Genomic DNA, 17,078 nt, shown 5'->3' with positions numbered 1-17,078 from the left:
ATTGATGTGATTTTTCTGAAGTGGAAGTCATTTTTAACTGCCACGTCAACATATTATGATCTCGTGGATCGAATTGAGAAAAAAATACAACTTTCTGCATACACACTATACATTTTAAAGTTTGTGACTAAATTGAGAAAACAAATATAATTTATAAATTTATTTAACATTGTCCCCAAAAATTATGATAAAATTATGCAAAAGTTATAATAACATCATGATAAAATTATTGATAATATTATAACAAAATTATGATAAAGTGCGTAAAATAATTTTGCATTAAAGAATTATGATAAAATCATTTTTTGTAGATCGTTTTTTATTGTTGTAATTGTTTAGATCTGGAACTGGATAATCATTTATACTTAATTGCAAGATGAAATTAACATAAAATCGTATTGATAGCAAAAATTAAATTGCGAGTTTGAAGACGGCTCTGTTTAAAGAGAGAAAGGTATCAGAATGGATCTGATTCCTAAGATATAGGTGTCTTATACAATGAGAGTAAAATCATTACTTTCTAAACACAAAGATTAAAAACATATATATAATAGAAATGTGATGTATTTCCTTTAAATTTTTTATATTGAGGTAGGAAATATAATATCTTTTTTAGTTTAGATAAATATATATATTTTTAAAATTCAAGTCCAAGTCCAAAAAAACTTAAATACGGCTCGAGCCTGTTCAAACTCAATCCATGAACATATTTGGTATGATCTCGTATTCTTGTACATCTTTTGTCTGTACTAAAATAATAACTACTAAAATCATGAATCACACTTTAAGAAAGAAAAAAAAATTGTTATTAACTTGAGTTATTCACTTAGAACTTAAAAAAGTCACGTTTAATGAATTTACACTATTTATTATAAAATGAATTATATAATGAAATGATTAGATAAAAAAAGTTCGATTTTAATTATATTAATTTATACTATCCATTTTATAATAAATGATGTAAATTTGTGAATATTGATATGTGATGCGAGGCTAGTTAACTAAGCTAAAATGAAGTCAAAGAGATGGGCATAGGCATGAAAGCTCCATGAAAACCATACGGTACTCTGCAGGGGAGTGTAATTTTGGCCACCGGCTTGTCACTGAAATTCTTCGCATCAATTATATAAACCTGCGAAACAAACTCATACGTTCATTTATACATAAATATATTGTTCATAAACTGTAACGGAGCTATGAAGAGCGTATGGTGGGTGGTTACCCACCTTATAATTTTGAATCTTTTAAAAATATTAGTATAGAATTGAATAATATAATTTTATCGTCCTAAAATTCATAGTTTGACCACCTTAAAATTAATATTTTGTTACTGTTATCCACTTTATAAATTTTTAGTACACTCGTGCCCACCTTATACGAAATTCATATTTTGTCAATATTTTATAGTTTTAATGTAAATTTTACTTTCATCAATTTAAAGTACAAATCTTAATTTTTCAAAATTCAAATTACGAATTAAAAATCTAATGAACTAGTGTTGACACGGATTCCGTAATTTATCTTTTCATGCTTTTCATTTTTGAGTTCCGGCGTTCCAATATTGATTGATCAAATTTTTAATCGGTAATTAATATAGAAAACAAAAATTATATTTTGAATTGCAAAAATAAAAATATGGTATCGAACGTCAAACCCCATCTTCCGACACCTTGTATTTTTTTATTATGTCCACATCACTGATTGATTTAAATCGTTGACTTATTCAAATTAGAAAAATTAAAAACTCGTATTACAAATAGTAAAAGACGATAATTTTATTTATATTTAAACCTAAATATTTCTCTATTAATATTAGTAGTTACTTTGAAGCTACCATTACTTGAGATGTATGAGTATCTTCATGATGAACAAAGGTGATAATCCAACCATCGTCTTCTTCTACGTTTCCTTCCTTACAAATGAAGGTTGCTCCTGTACAAAATGTCTTCTCCTCAAATTTATGGTATTCCACCTTCGCATAATTCAATTTTTTTCAATTAATTTCGAATAAATAATTAATTTTCTGAGTTAGTAGAATTTGAAAAATTAATGATATAAACACTTCATTTACCTCTGTGTTTGGCCCTTCAAAATGTAGCTTGGCCAGTGCTCCAAATTTGGGCATCCCTGAAACATACACATAAAATTCAGTTTTTTTTTTTTTTAATTCAATAGGATAATTAGTCTCCCCTATGTAGTTAGGTCAAAATTTATGTTTTTCCCTGAATTTAAAATTTTGCTACTTCTCACTAACTTTTAGAATTAGATAATTGAAATCTCCTTGTAATTTTAGGTACATAAAACTAAAAAATCAGAACAAACATTAAAATTTTAATTACAGATAAAATTATGATTTTAATCTAAATTCATGAGTGATAGTAGTTATTCCTAATTTTTATCAAATAATTAAGCACATAATTAGTTTTAAAAGCATGATTAAATGACAGAAACAAGTGAGTTATTCAAAATATAGGAATTTTAAATGATAAAATTGATTTAACTATTTAAAATTTAGATCAGGCCGTTGTCAGTAAATGTTTAAAATTTAAAATAAAAATAAAAACAAAAAAGAGGTAGAATTTGTAGTAAAGTAAGGGTAAAAGGAGGTAGGATTTGTAGGTAGTGTTGAAACAATTAAGTGGGTAATGCATTAATGTAATGTGTTAAGTGTTAGAAAAAATAAAAATAAAAATAAAATAGATAGTCAAATTGAATTTAGCCTAAATATAAAAAAACCTGAGGCAGAGCTTGCAGCGACATGGACAACTTGGGTGTAGCCATAATAATTTGGAAGACCAAGATAATGTGCATTAATCATGGGAAACTCCATAGAAAATTGAGTTCCTGTAAGATTCCTCTCCTCCACATTTCCAGTTTTCATATTTAATCTCCACTCGTAGCAGCGACACGTCAACGACTCATATTCGCCCAGGATTTTATCAACTGCTTCCTTCATATTTCTCAATCTTCCTGCAACCCACTCACATTTTTCCATGTCAATATCAGATTTTGATGATGATAATATTGATTCAAGTGACCTGAACCCCCTTACTATTACCTGTTCATACACCATTTTTAACCCACTTTCAATCATTCAAAGGCATAATGGATATCCAATTTTTTAATTTTTACAAATCTAATTATAATTTCGCTAATTTTAATCTAATCTCAAAGGTGGCCATCAGCTCTATTTCAGAAATTACATAATTAACGTGTGATTTTGTGCATTAAATGAATAATATTTAGAAACTATATATATGTGAAACTATAAAATAAAATAGAAATTCAAAAAAGTACAAATTTTATATTTCATTGTTAAAACACACCTCAAATTACCGAAATTGACTAAAAAACTTATCAATTTTTTAAATCATTATAAAATTATCGAAATTAAAAGTTTAGATTTGACGGGTAAGAAGGCTATAAAATTTGAATGTTTCTGCACCATTAAACATTAAAAAAAAAAAAACAGGGCTGATTTAACATTTCTATTTTCTCTTTACATCAAACCGATATGAGTTCATAAAATCAAAGCGAGTTGAGTTAATTTTTGTTAACCTGGGGGTTGCACAGTTATTAATTACCTCATCACCTTGTTCAAAACAATTGAGAATGTGAAATGTGCAACAAGGATCCACATCAAACCAGCATATAGAGTCTGCATTACCATATCGAGGCATAACCCCAATTCTTGCGTATTCCTCCTTATCAAACTTCACCAATCTACATATATGTGGAACACATTCATTAATTAAAAATTTAAAACAAACTAACTAACTAAATTAATGGATCCAAGTCGAAAATTAAATGTACTTACGGGCCGCCTCTAATGAGTCTTTGAATGTCAATTGTTAGAGGAAAATCTAGCAGCACATTGTAGCTGCAATATTATGATAAATGTATTTAGATGGCTATTACTACTAATTCATACCCTAATTTAGACTGTTGCATACTTACTTTTCTGTAACCCCAAAATCATGACAAAGAGTGCATCTCTTGAATTTCAGGTCTGTTTTATGTACTAATCTTTTTCCATCAGCTGAAAATGTCAAAGTCCATTCAATAGGTACCATACTAAGGTAAAAATTTCACACAATTAAATCAATTGAAATAAAATGGATATAATTATAACATAAAAGTTAAATTTATTCCAAATTTGAAAAAGAAAAAATTAACTTTTTAGCGCTATTAGGTCTTTTAAAAAAAAAGGCTTAATTCCTTAAAAAAAAACACACCTTGCATTTTTTCTTCGTTTATACCCTGATCTTGTAAAAACACCATTTGTACCCAATTATGGGTTTTTATGTTTCATCTCTACCCAAAAGCATTAAATTGTACTCTTTTCATTTGAAAAAGAGTTTAAAACATACTTTTTTCTATTTTTAAAAATACAAATAAATCCTTAAACTTAAAAAATAATCAAATATATCCAAATAATTAATTAATTTTTTTAATTGTATAAAATAAAAAAAATAAAAAAAATGTATTATTATTTTTAATTTTTTTGTCGGAAATATTTTTTAAAAAAATTAAAAAAAATTAAAAAAAATTCGGAAATATTTTTTAAAAAAAATTTAAAAAAATTATTATTATTTTTAATTTTTTGAAAAAGATGGTATTTTTATACTATTAATAGCATAAATATCTAATTAGTATATAAGTTAAAAATGAAGAATTGTTTTAGACTCTTTTTTAAATGAAAAGAATACAATTTTATGCTTTTAGATAGAGATGAAACATAAAAACTCAAAATTGGGTACAAATGGTATTTTTACAAGGTCATGGTATAAACGAAAGAAAAATGCAAAGTGAGGGTTTTTTTTAAGAATTAAGCCAAAAAAAAACAGTCTTATTATTTTTATGCGTTCAAATGCTAAAATGTATAATACATTATAATCTGATCTAGATTTTATTCAAAAATTTAATTTTAATTATATTTTTGTATTTAGTATTTGAAAAGGAAATTTGTATTTCTGTAAAACTGAAAACTGAACTGAATATTATTCTTTAATTTGGTTTATTTTCTCAAAAATTGATATGTTTTGACATTTTAACAGCCGAACCGAACTATAGTAAGTGAAAGTTATATTGCTAAAAAACTTCATTAAATAATTTAAGAAGCAGCAAATAATACCAGAAATTACTCCTAATTCTACGAAAGGTTTTATTGCATCGACTCCGACTGTAACTAGCTCCCCACTTCCTGGAGCTTTCTGTAGCAGGAAACTCATATTAATTAGTAGAGGAAACAATCACTGATAATAAACAATTAGTTAAAGTGTTAATTATTATTAATCCCATGAATTTAAACCTGAACTAATGTTTACTCCTTTAATTTAAAAAAAAAATCACTATTTTCTTACACGGAAAATAATGGTTCGAATATAAATTCATGTGAGTAATAATAATTAATCGTTGGATAAATAATACTTTTATTATGAATATTTGTTTTGTGTTATGGTGAAGAACCTTTGGGTGGCTTGAAAAGGGCCTACTCCAAGCTCCATTGACATCCCAATTGCCTAAAGTTTGAAGGGTAAAAATGTCAATCTCTTGTGGAATGTGGTTTTCAGAAATAGAGTAGAACTTTCCAGAATGCTCAAACACATTGGTGTTGCTCAGATACTTGTTCACTTTCCCAAATCTCAACTGAAATTTGTTCAAACACAACATTACTATCAAATAATATCACACAAAGACTATGGATATATGTTGGCTTTAAGCATGTTATTGATTCTAAAAGGCCTAATTACTTAAAAAACCTTCACTTTTTAACATTTTTTCGTTTATACCCTCACGTAGAAAAAAGTTCATTTGTACCCTTTTTTTGATTTTTCATTTTCATCTCTACCCTAAAATTTAAATTTTTGACAATTAAATTAATTAAAGGATGAAAACATTATAAATGACTAATAATATTAATGTTTAATTAAAATATAAACTAAATATAAAGCATCATTTTGAATATTTTTTCAAATAAAAAGAGGTCAAATTAGCTCTTTAGAGTAGAGATGAAAACGAAAAATCAAAAAAAGAGTACAAATGAACTTTTTCCTACGTGAGGGTATAAACGAAAAAATATTACAAGGTGGGGGGTTTTTAAATAATTAGGCCATTCTAAAACCTATGGACTACGAAACATTTTTTTCTACATTTTAATTTAGTATCAAAGTTTCAAATTGTATGAAAATAGTATTTAAATTTTAATTTCTGTTACAAGTCAAAATTTATTTAAATTTTTCAGATCAAATTTAGTTTATATGGTATATTTTAGAATATATTAATGTCATGCCAAATGACAATTAAGAATACTTTCAACGAATCACCGTGTTAGATAGAAAGTGATAGAAAGTGATGAGGTAAATTTTACGGAATAAAATATCAACTTTTGGTACTATTTTGGTATGAGTTGAAATTTTTTATACCAAATTTAAATGCAAAATAAAAATTTGGCACACCACTAATAGTTTTATGGCTGAATCACTTGAAAATATTTAATATTTAATATTTTTTTATTTATGATTCGACCTTTTAAAACATCAATTTTGATCTAATTCCGATAATTATGTTCAATTATAGTCAACTATTTAATTTTTTAAAAATATCAAATATTTTCAAATTTTATATTTATGAATCTTTTAATTTTGATAATTGTAGTCTAATTTTAATAAATATATTTCAAATTAAAAAACTTTAGGCCTGATCATAAATAAAAAAATTGAAAAAACTTTTTTTTTTACAAATATGCTTATTTGGCTAAGATAGCAATATATTTAACGAAATTAAGTCAAAATTAACGTTTTTAGAAGTTTGTGTCATAGACAAAAACTAAATAAAAAAGTTAGAGATATATTTTAGCTATCAAGTATAGTTTTAAGTTGGTCTAATCACTCAAAAACCCCTGACTTTTAAACTTTTTTCCAATTCTATCTTGACGTTGAAAAATTGTCAATTTTACCCACTTTTAAATTTTCCGTTTTCAATTGTACCCTGAAGCATCAAATTGGCCTTTTTTTTCTTGAATAACATTCAAAATAAATTCTTCATATTTAAGACATATTCTAATACAAAAAATCCCTCTTTCTCACAAAATTCTCTATATATTTTTAATTAGTTTAATTAAATCTAAATAAATTTATTATATGCATAATTAATTTTTTAAATTAAAAATTCGCCAATATTATTCCGATAATCTCACAACGGTCTGATTCCGACTTCGCAACCGCTAGAAAACTGGCCCAGATAGGTTCGACTTCCCAATAGAGAAGAGGAACTAGATCGGGTTTGGCCAGATCTGGCCTTGTCTCCTTCCTCCATGGAAGGAGGACCTCCTTCCATGGAGGAACGAGAGAACCAGGTCCTCCTCCTTTCATGAAAGACGAAACCTGCTCGTCCTACATGGAAGGAGGGCGAGTAAATATGTTCGTCCTCCTTCCATGGGGGACGAGCAGTCCGCCATGAAAGGAGGACGACCAAAGCTTGCTCGTTCTCCTTCCATGGAGGACGAAATTTTTTTTCGAGGGTGATCGGAGGCGGTTCGAAAAAAATGGTGGTGGACTCGGATTTGGAAGTTCTCATGTCAGTTTTTTGTTTATTTATAAAATTAATAAATAATTTTAATTAGTTTTATTTTAATTATGGTTTTTTATTAGTTTTTAAAGATGAAGGATGTTTTTGTACTTTTGCAAATAGAAAAAAATATAATTTAATCTTTAGATTTAGTTATGCGAATGATTTCATCCTTCAAATGAAAAAATTGTCAAAAATTGCTAAATTGGTGTACAATTGAGAACATAAAATTTAAAAGAGGATAAAATTGACAACTTTCAACGTCAGGGTTTTTAAGTGTTTAGGCCTTTTAAGTTTAACCCCAAATTCTAAGTTCGCATTGGCTACCTGATTGAGCAAGCATGCCAATAAAATGGCCGGCGAGTCGCCGTCGATAGCCGGAAGAAAAGAAGGCTTGTTTCTTTTCTTTTCTAGCAAATACGTTTCTGACTCGACGTGTCTGTTATCATAGACGATGCTCCATTTGCTTTCTTTAATATTAAAATAAATGGCATGCAGCATTCCTTCTCCTTCTATCCAGATATGACCGGTTTTCCCAAATATAGAAGCTGTTGATTTCAGACCTCCAAATAGCGGATTTGGTCCTGCAATAATTGTTTACTTTCATGAATAGTCCTCTGTTTTTTGAGAAAATATGATTAGTTCTGTAGAAAAGAAACTAATTAAAATATGCCGCCACATCAGTCGATATATAATAATATTCTTCAAATATATTGTTACATTCAATTTGAAAACTTCAAACAACTTTACTTTGAAATAAAATTTAGACTTTTGGTATCACTTTAAAACGAATTAAAATTTTACTGTCAAATTAAATGTAAAATAAAATTTTGATTGGAATTTTTAACCGAAAAACATATTAGTTTTTGGTTTTGTTGGGTTGGACCGAATTAGATTTTTTTTAATTACACATATTTAGGGGCATTTTAGTCATTTTTTGGGCAAAAAGACTTTCATGATTTTGAAATCGAAATTTAAGGAGTTTTGTAATTGAAAATGAAATTTAGGGAGTTTAGTGATCGGATACCCTACAAAGTCAGGGACGGTGACAAACTGACCGTTTCTAATGTAAACACCCTCTGGAAAATCATCAGGAATTTGTCCTTCTATATTGCTCACATTTACAGCTTCTTTCAGTTCATCTATTGGACCAAAATTACTCTGCAAATATTTGCTGTATATTTAGTACTTAAGCAAGAAAAAAAGTCTTATAAATTCATTGATTATATGAACTTGATTTAGCGGTATGAACCTGAGATGGAAGCAATGGCTGATCAACAAACTCGAACATGAAATCAACAAATGCATCCACAAGTTTCACTGAAGCATTCTTGATTGCTTTCGAAATGTCGAGTCTAACGGCTAGTTGTTGCAAATCTTTCAACAATATTGGTTGCTGTGCATCAAACATAATATTATCATAATTTGCAAATGTGTAAGCGATGAAGAAATTAATCAGATATGATGATGCCTATTTTATGAACTAATTAGCTATCTTCTAATTAAATGAGAAGGTATCAGAATTGGTTATCCTATGCAGCACTAAGAGACAAAAGTTATGTTTCTTGACTTATGTTATTTTGAAGGTTGATTATAACTTATAAGATTTAATACAATTCATAGACAATGAAAGTTTTTTTTATATTTTATATTTTTTATTATAACAGACTAAAATTATTCGAATCAAATTTTATATTATTAATGATGTATATTATTATCGGGAAATATTTTATAACCCACCATTTTATCCCACTTTCTATAACTTTTTTTACGTGTCAACATTCCATTTGTCTAATTCCTTTTTAAAAGTGTTTATTTGAAAAAACAGAATTTAATCCATCTACTTTTTGATTGTCACGTCAAACACTATAACAAGCTCAATTATATAGCATTACTCATTATTATCACTAAAAATTCCATTACATAGGAAGCTATTTTATCTTATTAGACTAAATAATTAATTTAATTTGAATTAGTCTAATGCGGGATAAACAGAGAATATCAAAATACATCTCAAATTTGAGCAAACAGATAAAGTCAAAGAGACTGGGTAGGAAAAAAGCTCCATGAAAACCATAAATGATATTAGATGCCTAAAAGTACAATAATGTATTCATGTTCAATCTCTTTGACTTTATCCAATATTTACCTAATTTTAAGAAATACAATATTAAACAATTTATATTATATTCTAAATTTTTTTTAGAGGAATTATATTCTAAAGTTTTAAAAACATCAATTTTAACTTAATTTTGATAAATAAATTTTAAATAAAGCCAACTAAATATATTTATCTAAAATTAAAGTCAAACTTTTAAAATAATTTTTTATGTATGGCCCAATTTGTTTTAAAACATAAAAAGATCTTACTTCGTGAAAGTTTGGAAGAATTGTCTAAAATTAAATGTTTTATTATGAAAGTTTGGAAAAATTTAATATTGTATCGAGGAAGTTATATAATTTGATTTTTAAATTTACTAAGTAATGTATGATTAATTTTGTACATGTTCTTGTTCAAACACATCGTATATAATTATATACATTCTTATATTCAAAAACTACTATAAAAAAAAAAAAAACTCTACTTATGACATTTCTCTACTTTTCCAATAAATAACATTAACAAGATCCTTCATTAACAGCGACGGAGAGGCATGAGAGTGTCAATGACCCCCTCTAAAATTTTAAAATTATTAAAATTAGCATCAATTTTTTTACTTTTCCAATAAATAACAATAATTTTGCTAGTCATTTATCGGCAAATTTTATTTCTTCTCGTAGCGCTTTCTCTCCACAATTATCAGAAAAAGAAACCATGTACGTAAAAAGAATGCTCCGAAAAAGTATGAAATAGTGGAGTTGAACTCAATTTTGACGCATTGACAAATTAAAATGTAAAGAAATAAAGCAAGCAGATGATGGATATTTGAAGAAGTAAAGGAGATAGCGATACCTTGAAAGAAGAAAATTTAGTTGCAGAAGGCCTCTGTAAAGAAGAAGATATTGCATAATTGCCTATTTTTGATGATGCAAATGCCACCATTGTTTCTATACTCTGCTCTCATAAATATCCTTCTATTTATAGATGTCAATCTTATTTATATTGCATTATTTTTCACATCCATGATAAAGTATTATATATTCATATATTGAATATTATATTATATTATTTATAAATATGCCACTTGCTTCTCATTATTAGACACTCACAGTGCACTTGACTCAAATCTGAAATCAAACTACAACGCGGCCGCCAGTATACTGTGCCGTTGGACCGGAGATTCTTACCTAAACTTAGTTGGACACAGCCAATCAGATGTCAGAAAATAAAAAATTAAAATATATATGTATAAATTTTTAAAATCTCATTTTTCTTTGAAACTGATAATGTTGCACTCGTATGATCATATTGCAAGTTGCTGATTCAAGGGATAAAAAAAAGTTGGCAATCTTTATTTTTGGGCAATAATTTAGAAAATATATTCTGACAAAAATAAATCATACAATGCACCCTACAACCGTCAGTTCTAAGTAAAAATTTAATTAAATAAGATTTCTTTTTTCAATCCAAACACAACAATTATAAAGGGGACTTACAATCCAAACCATTACAAGCAGGTATTTTCGAAAATTATTTCCTGATTATATATCATATACCTGTTGATAATACATTCAAGTCAAACAGAAATTCAACTATTTGGAAAAAGACACTATAGATTGAATTTCACTTCTGGGGCCTAAGTCTAACTAGAGGTGTAAATGAACTGAGTCGAGCCGAGTTCTGGAGTGTTCATGTTCAGTTCGTTTAGCGAATAAGGTGTTCATGTTCAGTTCATCTTTGTACGAGTTTTGAATGGGGTGTTCATGTTCATTTCATGTTCGTTCGAGATTTGAACGGGCGTTCATGTTTGGTTCGTTTAGATTTCATACTGTTCATGTTCGGCTTGTGTTCAGTTCATGTTCGTTCGTTTAACTGCTAAGCGAACGAACTCGCGAACAAGCTCGATAAGTACCAAATGAGCGCGTTCACGAGCCCGTTCGTTTAAAATATAAAACATATAAAATTCGTGAGCATAAAATTACGTTAGGTTTCTTATATCAAAACTACGTAGTTTTGATATATTAGATCAAAATTGTAGTTTTGTTAAACTTATGTAATTTTAGAATCATATATTTATATATGAGTTCGCGAACACCTAATCGAGTCTCTAAATGAGATTGTTCACGAACTCTTACGAGCTCGTTCACGAGTTTGTTCACGAATCACTAATCATGTTGTTCGTGAACCTAAACGAGCCGAACACCACTATGTTCATGAATGTTCGGTTCGTTTATATTAGCGAACATAAAATCAAGTTCGAACTCGGTTCGTCTAAATTACTAACGAACACGAACCGAGCTCTTATCAAGCTGAACACCGGGCTGTTCACAAACACCTCGGTTTGTTTACACCCCCAGGGCTAACTAGATCATTGAATATACTTTATTGTTGGGGCACCATATCTGAACCTGGACTGTGCAAAAACCTCATTGGACCAGAACACCAAACCGACTATCCAAAACAGTTACATATTTACATAGACCTTAGAATTGAATTGCCATATAAGTTAACTTAATTTTTTATTTATTATTTTAGGAATATAAGTTAACTTAATTAGATAAAAAAAATTAACATTTGGGTTGAAAATTGTGTCATGATAATATATAGTAATATATATACCTGTTAATATATTTAAGTCAAACTAGTATTCAATTATTTGGACAGAGACACTGAAGATTGAATTCCACTTCTGGAGGCTAACAAGATCACTCAATATACATCATTGTGTGTGTCATTATATAAGAGTAAAATCAAAATTTGAGTACAGGAAAAGCATTACATTTCATTTTATAAATTAAAGATAATAATAATATGACCAAGAAGACTGCACATAAATGGGAGTTGAAGCCTCCATCTACTGCATATAATTTAGCTATGGTACAACCGTAACATTTATCACTTGGGTTAGGTCACAGGAAGGCAGCTCATAATAAGTATCTCCAAAAAATAATTGAGACTTCCCGCAGCATTCTCGCGTGATATTTACCAAAATCATCCAGCTTTTGAGGAGTCGCCTGGTAGGTGTAATTTCAAGCTCCTTCTGAGAAAACCCGACAGTTGTTCACAGGCTGCACGCCCTCGATCTAGACAATCAAGATATTCCTCCACTAAAAAACAAAATTATACGGGAATTATATTCGGATCAGGAATAATAAACATTGAATCATAGATAGCTACAAAAATTTGGAAACCATTGAATAAAAAAGCTAACAAGTAGATAATTCTGTTTCAACTTTAAGAATATTGGAAACCATCGAGTAGAAAAGCTAACATGTAGATAATTCTGTTTCAACAACGAAAATTTGGAAACCATTGAATAGAAAAGCTAACATGTAGATAATTCTGTTTCAACTTTTAGAATAATGCAACAACAAGAGGAAGACGAGATCACTCAGAATGTACCTGACATCACTCCGTGGGTGACAGACGTAATGATCCCATGTTCGATAGGTTTACCTTCAACAAGTGACGACCCTTCTGGTAGAACAGATTGAGTTGAATTTGGAAAGACTAAATATGTGAATCCCTTCATTTTCTGCCAAAACATAAAATTGTCATGCAAGAACTAGGAAGAGAATCAAAGAGCAAAGGAGAAAGACCAGATTATCACTTCAATGTGAATAAAGCTTTTACATATTACACATTATGAGATTTTGTACTTTGCTTATGAAGTTAATAATATTTAAACTGAGGAAACCAAGGTTTTTTCCTTAAGATGATTTATATAAACATCTAGACATGTTCTCGTCGTAACTGATTCTAGCAGAGAAAACATAATACAAACTTTCAAAAAAGTAAAAACATTAAGATATTGTAAAACCTGTTCCTCCAACTTGGTGGGATCCAATATAACATATCCATCTTCTGCTAAACAACAACAAATAGCAACTGCAAAAACCAAATGACAATAGTCATAAGTAGTCAAATGAAGAATTGAAGATGAGGTGATTGTATGTCTCAATTACCAGCAAGATGCTTCATAGGCATTCCAGCATCAACAAGAGCAGCACATGCTGCATTTATGGCACATGTCAGGAGCTACATAATATTAGTCAAGAATATACTCAATTGTATCAAATGATCAGGATAAAGTCAGGATTAGAAGCATGAGGCCAACATTGCTGCTCAGCATCCAGAGAAACAATGTTCAATCTTCAAAAGATAATTATTGCATTGCGTTTCCCGCAAACCAAAAATTACATCCAAGAAAGTTCTAAAAAGTTGACAAATGGTGCAAAACAATTTCATTTGAAATGACTGAGGGAACACACTATAGGAGGGACTAGGGAGTAAAGCAAAAATGCATGCTAAAGAAAAAGAACTTGGAAAACTGGCCAGATCCAGAATTTGAAAAGACTGGATACACTCTTGCACATTGCAAAACAAATGCTTTTAACATAGAGAGCAAGAAAAAGAAAAGTGGAAGCACTGGAAGACACATTAGAAACATTAGAAAGTACTAGATGGAGACATTGGATTCCTACAGCAAGTATTTAAGTAAAAGAGAATGGAAAAGAGCAAAAAGAAAAGAGAACAGAGAGCCAGTAATTGTGTATGCTAAACCATTAAACTGGATTCATCAGGTAGATATACATATAAAGGATACAGAACCATCATCATGAACAACCTGTATAACAAAGATAAGAAAAAATATTCAATGATGTATGAAACTAGTTGAAGGTCATCAACATCTTAGTAAACATAAAGATTAAAAAAAAAAATTGCAAGCCCAAAATTTCATAATTCTGACTGGTTGTGTAAAACCAAAACTAGAACCAAAAAGACATTTCCATTATCTGAGCTTCCCAAGATAATCCTAATTGCCAATATACAGAACTTTTTATTGCAAAAAATGTATGTTTAGTACAATCCTAGGGCAAACTGACTTGAGAGTTGAAACCAAAATCACTTTGTATGTTTCCTATTGAATTTTGAATAACAGTCTCAAAATTGAGTTTGTTCATCTGATTTGATTTAGACTAACTCGTTATTATGTCAAAATAAACTAAAGGCTAAACCCATTATAAGGTCCCTGTACTATTACTTTTTATTTTAAAGAGTCCTTATACATCTATTTGTTAGTAAGGAATCCTTGTACTCATATTTTCATAACTGAATAGTCCTTTGCTAAATGGCAGTCAAACTCGTTTATATCATATTCCCAAATGTACGTGGTTGAGTTAAAATTTTGCCACGAGGATGCTTAGTCACCATGGCTGCTCTTTCTCCTAATCCTCAAATCAACAGCATTACTTGTTGCTGTTAAAATTTCCACCCAAGTTTTCTTGCATGCATGATCACTATCTTCATCAAACAAAGCCACAAAATTTCATTCTCTGTCACTTTCAAAGCAGGAGATGTCAAAACATTCTTATTTATATTCAAACATCACAACCTCGATAGTGACCTTTTCCATATGTATTTGGTACCTTTAAAAGCTGCATACATCTCATTCTAAGTAGAACTAAAGTTAATTTTGTACCTTGTAACTGAACTCATGATTCAAGTTGGGAGGTAAAATAGGAAAGGCTATTTGGAGAATCTGCAAATTTAATTCATCTGCGTATATAATACTGCTTGTAGAAACTGCAGTAAAGTGCCTTAAAACATTTTTTTCACTCTAGAATGTTGGTTGTATAAGTTTTTTTTATTTAGTTTGCTACTCTGTTCATATGAAATGTGTAAATCCTCTTAAAAATTACGGCAAAAACTTGGCAGCTTTGGATTTGAATATAATAAAAGCTTTAGATTAATCAAAATAAGGATTGGAGATTCTAAATTGCAAAAAAGAGAAAAGAGAACACAAAATGAGGAAATATAAAACCACTATTATCTCAAGCTATAAATTTAATTACCATTAAAAGATCGTAATTCCATTATTTATTCCTTTGCATTATATATTGGAAGGACTAGACATATGAACATTTGGTGTTTACTTGTTTCGCATATTCTGAAAGTAAGCAGTCAAATATTGCAAGTTACAGGGAATTATGTCCACTACACTTAATGATGTGGACATTTTTGACGGTTCTGTTAGTGTTTTTACAGTTCCGTCCAGTCAAGGACGAATTGATTATGTAATTATTAGTATAAGGATTACTTAGTTAGAAATTGATTTATAAGGACTCCTTTAAATAAATTGTAACAGTACATGGACCTTATAATGGGTTTAGCTAAACTAAAAAAGGTACCATTGGGATACCGTTAGACGATAGCTATGTAAAGAACATTAAATATATTCATCCGGGAACACCTATGAATTATTAAGAGTCCTTTGTAATGCTTCAATTTTTAAAATCAACAACATTTTACAGTCAGCTACTCATAACCAGTTGCGTAGTTTCTACCGCATGCTGATACATCATATTTTTCCTTGTACTTAACCATAATTAACCATCTATCTCGGAGCCAAACAGTAAATCTACTTAGAAAAGTAAAAGCACAACTCGTATTGTAATTAACCAAGGAATCTACTCACTGACCTGAACTATAACTGATGTAGTGGTGTTGGGATTGACAGTCAAAACACAGATGCTCTGCAAAGTTTTCTTCAGTATCATCTCATACTCCCTTTCCGCTTTTCCTAAACATTTTGCAATTTCCATAAAAATTGTAAACCGAACTAGACAACTTACAATAAACTAACAATGCCACAACACAACACAGCATAAACAAAATAAGTAAAACAACACAAGAATATTTTACAAAAAGCTGAAACCGCAAATTGGAAAAAACCTTACAATGTTTTAACAATCACTTACCAATCTGACCAGTTTTAGGCTTCCAAAGGACTTCAATACAGGCCTTTTCAGGGTTCTCATTTTTCTTGGTTCCAGGCTTAGGTCCATAAACAGCAGCTAAAACCTTTGTATCTCCTAAATAAAAGCATCAAACTAACAGTTGTTACGGAGCAAAACAAAAATCAAGAATGAATTTATATTGTATAATAGACAAAATTAGAGACACTGTTGTTACCTTGACACCAGCTAGCGGAGCCATGGGCACGGTTTAGTACATTGCGTGAGCATGCGAGTGGTCTTAGCTGGCTCGGCTTGCGCCCATCGTCTCTCTCGCTGGACATTTTTGTTACTGTTAGATTAATTGATTTAAAAATTGGCTACAAAAAGAGATTGATAGAGAATTGGAGGGAATTAGTAGGGTTTTGCAATTAGGGTTTAAGATTGCAGAAGAAGCTAATTTGCCAAACGACGAGTTACTTATTTTTAAACTGCTGTCGTTTTCAGTGATGTTTGGAGCTGCAGTTGTTGTTGTTTGAGATCGATCCCGAGGGGAGAAATCGGACAGTAGTGCAACAAGAAAAAGATTTGAAGCCGTTAGATCAACAAGATTTTTTTTTTTTGAAAAGGGGAACCGATTTTTACACACCAACACTTTACAATTGCACTCT

General features: G+C 29.6%; 2 protein-coding genes across 2 annotated transcripts; both read right to left on the bottom strand.

Moving 5' to 3' along the window:
- Window positions 1–847: 847 nt before the first annotated feature.
- LOC126680770 (carotenoid 9,10(9',10')-cleavage dioxygenase-like) lies at window positions 848–10,642 on the bottom strand. Its single transcript, XM_050375954.1, has 13 exons — window positions 10,523–10,642; window positions 8,822–8,965; window positions 8,628–8,730; window positions 7,897–8,153; window positions 5,470–5,649; window positions 5,135–5,213; window positions 3,958–4,039; window positions 3,818–3,880; window positions 3,585–3,723; window positions 2,737–3,058; window positions 2,072–2,127; window positions 1,841–1,972; window positions 848–1,132 (listed from the first exon to the last, which is right to left on the bottom strand). The coding sequence occupies exons 1-13, from the start codon at window positions 10,610–10,612 to the stop codon at window positions 1,007–1,009; spliced, it is 1,773 nt and encodes a 590-aa protein (XP_050231911.1). The 5' UTR covers window positions 10,613–10,642; the 3' UTR covers window positions 848–1,006.
- Window positions 10,643–12,340: 1,698 nt separating this feature from the next.
- Window positions 12,341–16,931, bottom strand: LOC126666018 (exosome complex exonuclease RRP46 homolog). The gene is made up of 8 exons (XM_050358955.2): window positions 16,646–16,931; window positions 16,432–16,545; window positions 16,153–16,253; window positions 14,277–14,297; window positions 13,636–13,708; window positions 13,491–13,558; window positions 13,073–13,205; window positions 12,341–12,777 (listed from the first exon to the last, which is right to left on the bottom strand). Exons 1-8 carry the CDS (start codon window positions 16,749–16,751, stop codon window positions 12,662–12,664), a joined length of 732 nt encoding a protein of 243 aa, XP_050214912.1. The 5' UTR covers window positions 16,752–16,931; the 3' UTR covers window positions 12,341–12,661.
- Between the last annotated feature and the right edge of the window lie 147 nt (window positions 16,932–17,078).

This window comes from Mercurialis annua, linkage group LG1-X (assembly GCF_937616625.2).
Source record: "Mercurialis annua linkage group LG1-X, ddMerAnnu1.2, whole genome shotgun sequence".
NCBI lineage: Eukaryota > Viridiplantae > Streptophyta > Magnoliopsida > Malpighiales > Euphorbiaceae > Mercurialis > Mercurialis annua.
The sequence above is the reverse complement of the archived record's forward strand: the minus strand, read 5'-3'. Positions and strand labels throughout refer to the sequence as shown.

What these genes read in the sequence shown, in the direction of transcription:
- LOC126666018 (XM_050358955.2), bottom strand. Translation starts at nt 16,751, where the DNA reads ATGTCCAGCGAGAGAGACGATGGGCGCAAGCCGAGCCAGCTAAGACCA. An exon ending in GCCTATGAAGCATCTTGCTG is followed by an intron (nt 13,559 to 13,635) that starts GTAATTGAGACA and finishes TGGTTTTTGCAG; the next exon opens with TTGCTATTTGTTGTTGTTTA. An exon ending in CCACCAAGTTGGAGGAACAG is followed by an intron (nt 13,206 to 13,490) that starts GTTTTACAATAT and finishes ATGTTTTGGCAG; the next exon opens with AAAATGAAGGGATTCACATA.
- LOC126680770 (XM_050375954.1), bottom strand. Translation starts at nt 10,612, where the DNA reads ATGGTGGCATTTGCATCATCAAAAATAGGCAATTATGCAATATCTTCT. An exon ending in TGGCATGCTTGCTCAATCAG is followed by an intron (nt 5,650 to 7,896) that starts GTAGCCAATGCG and finishes AACAAATTTCAG; the next exon opens with TTGAGATTTGGGAAAGTGAA. An exon ending in CCTTTTCAAGCCACCCAAAG is followed by an intron (nt 5,214 to 5,469) that starts GTTCTTCACCAT and finishes TTCCTGCTACAG; the next exon opens with AAAGCTCCAGGAAGTGGGGA.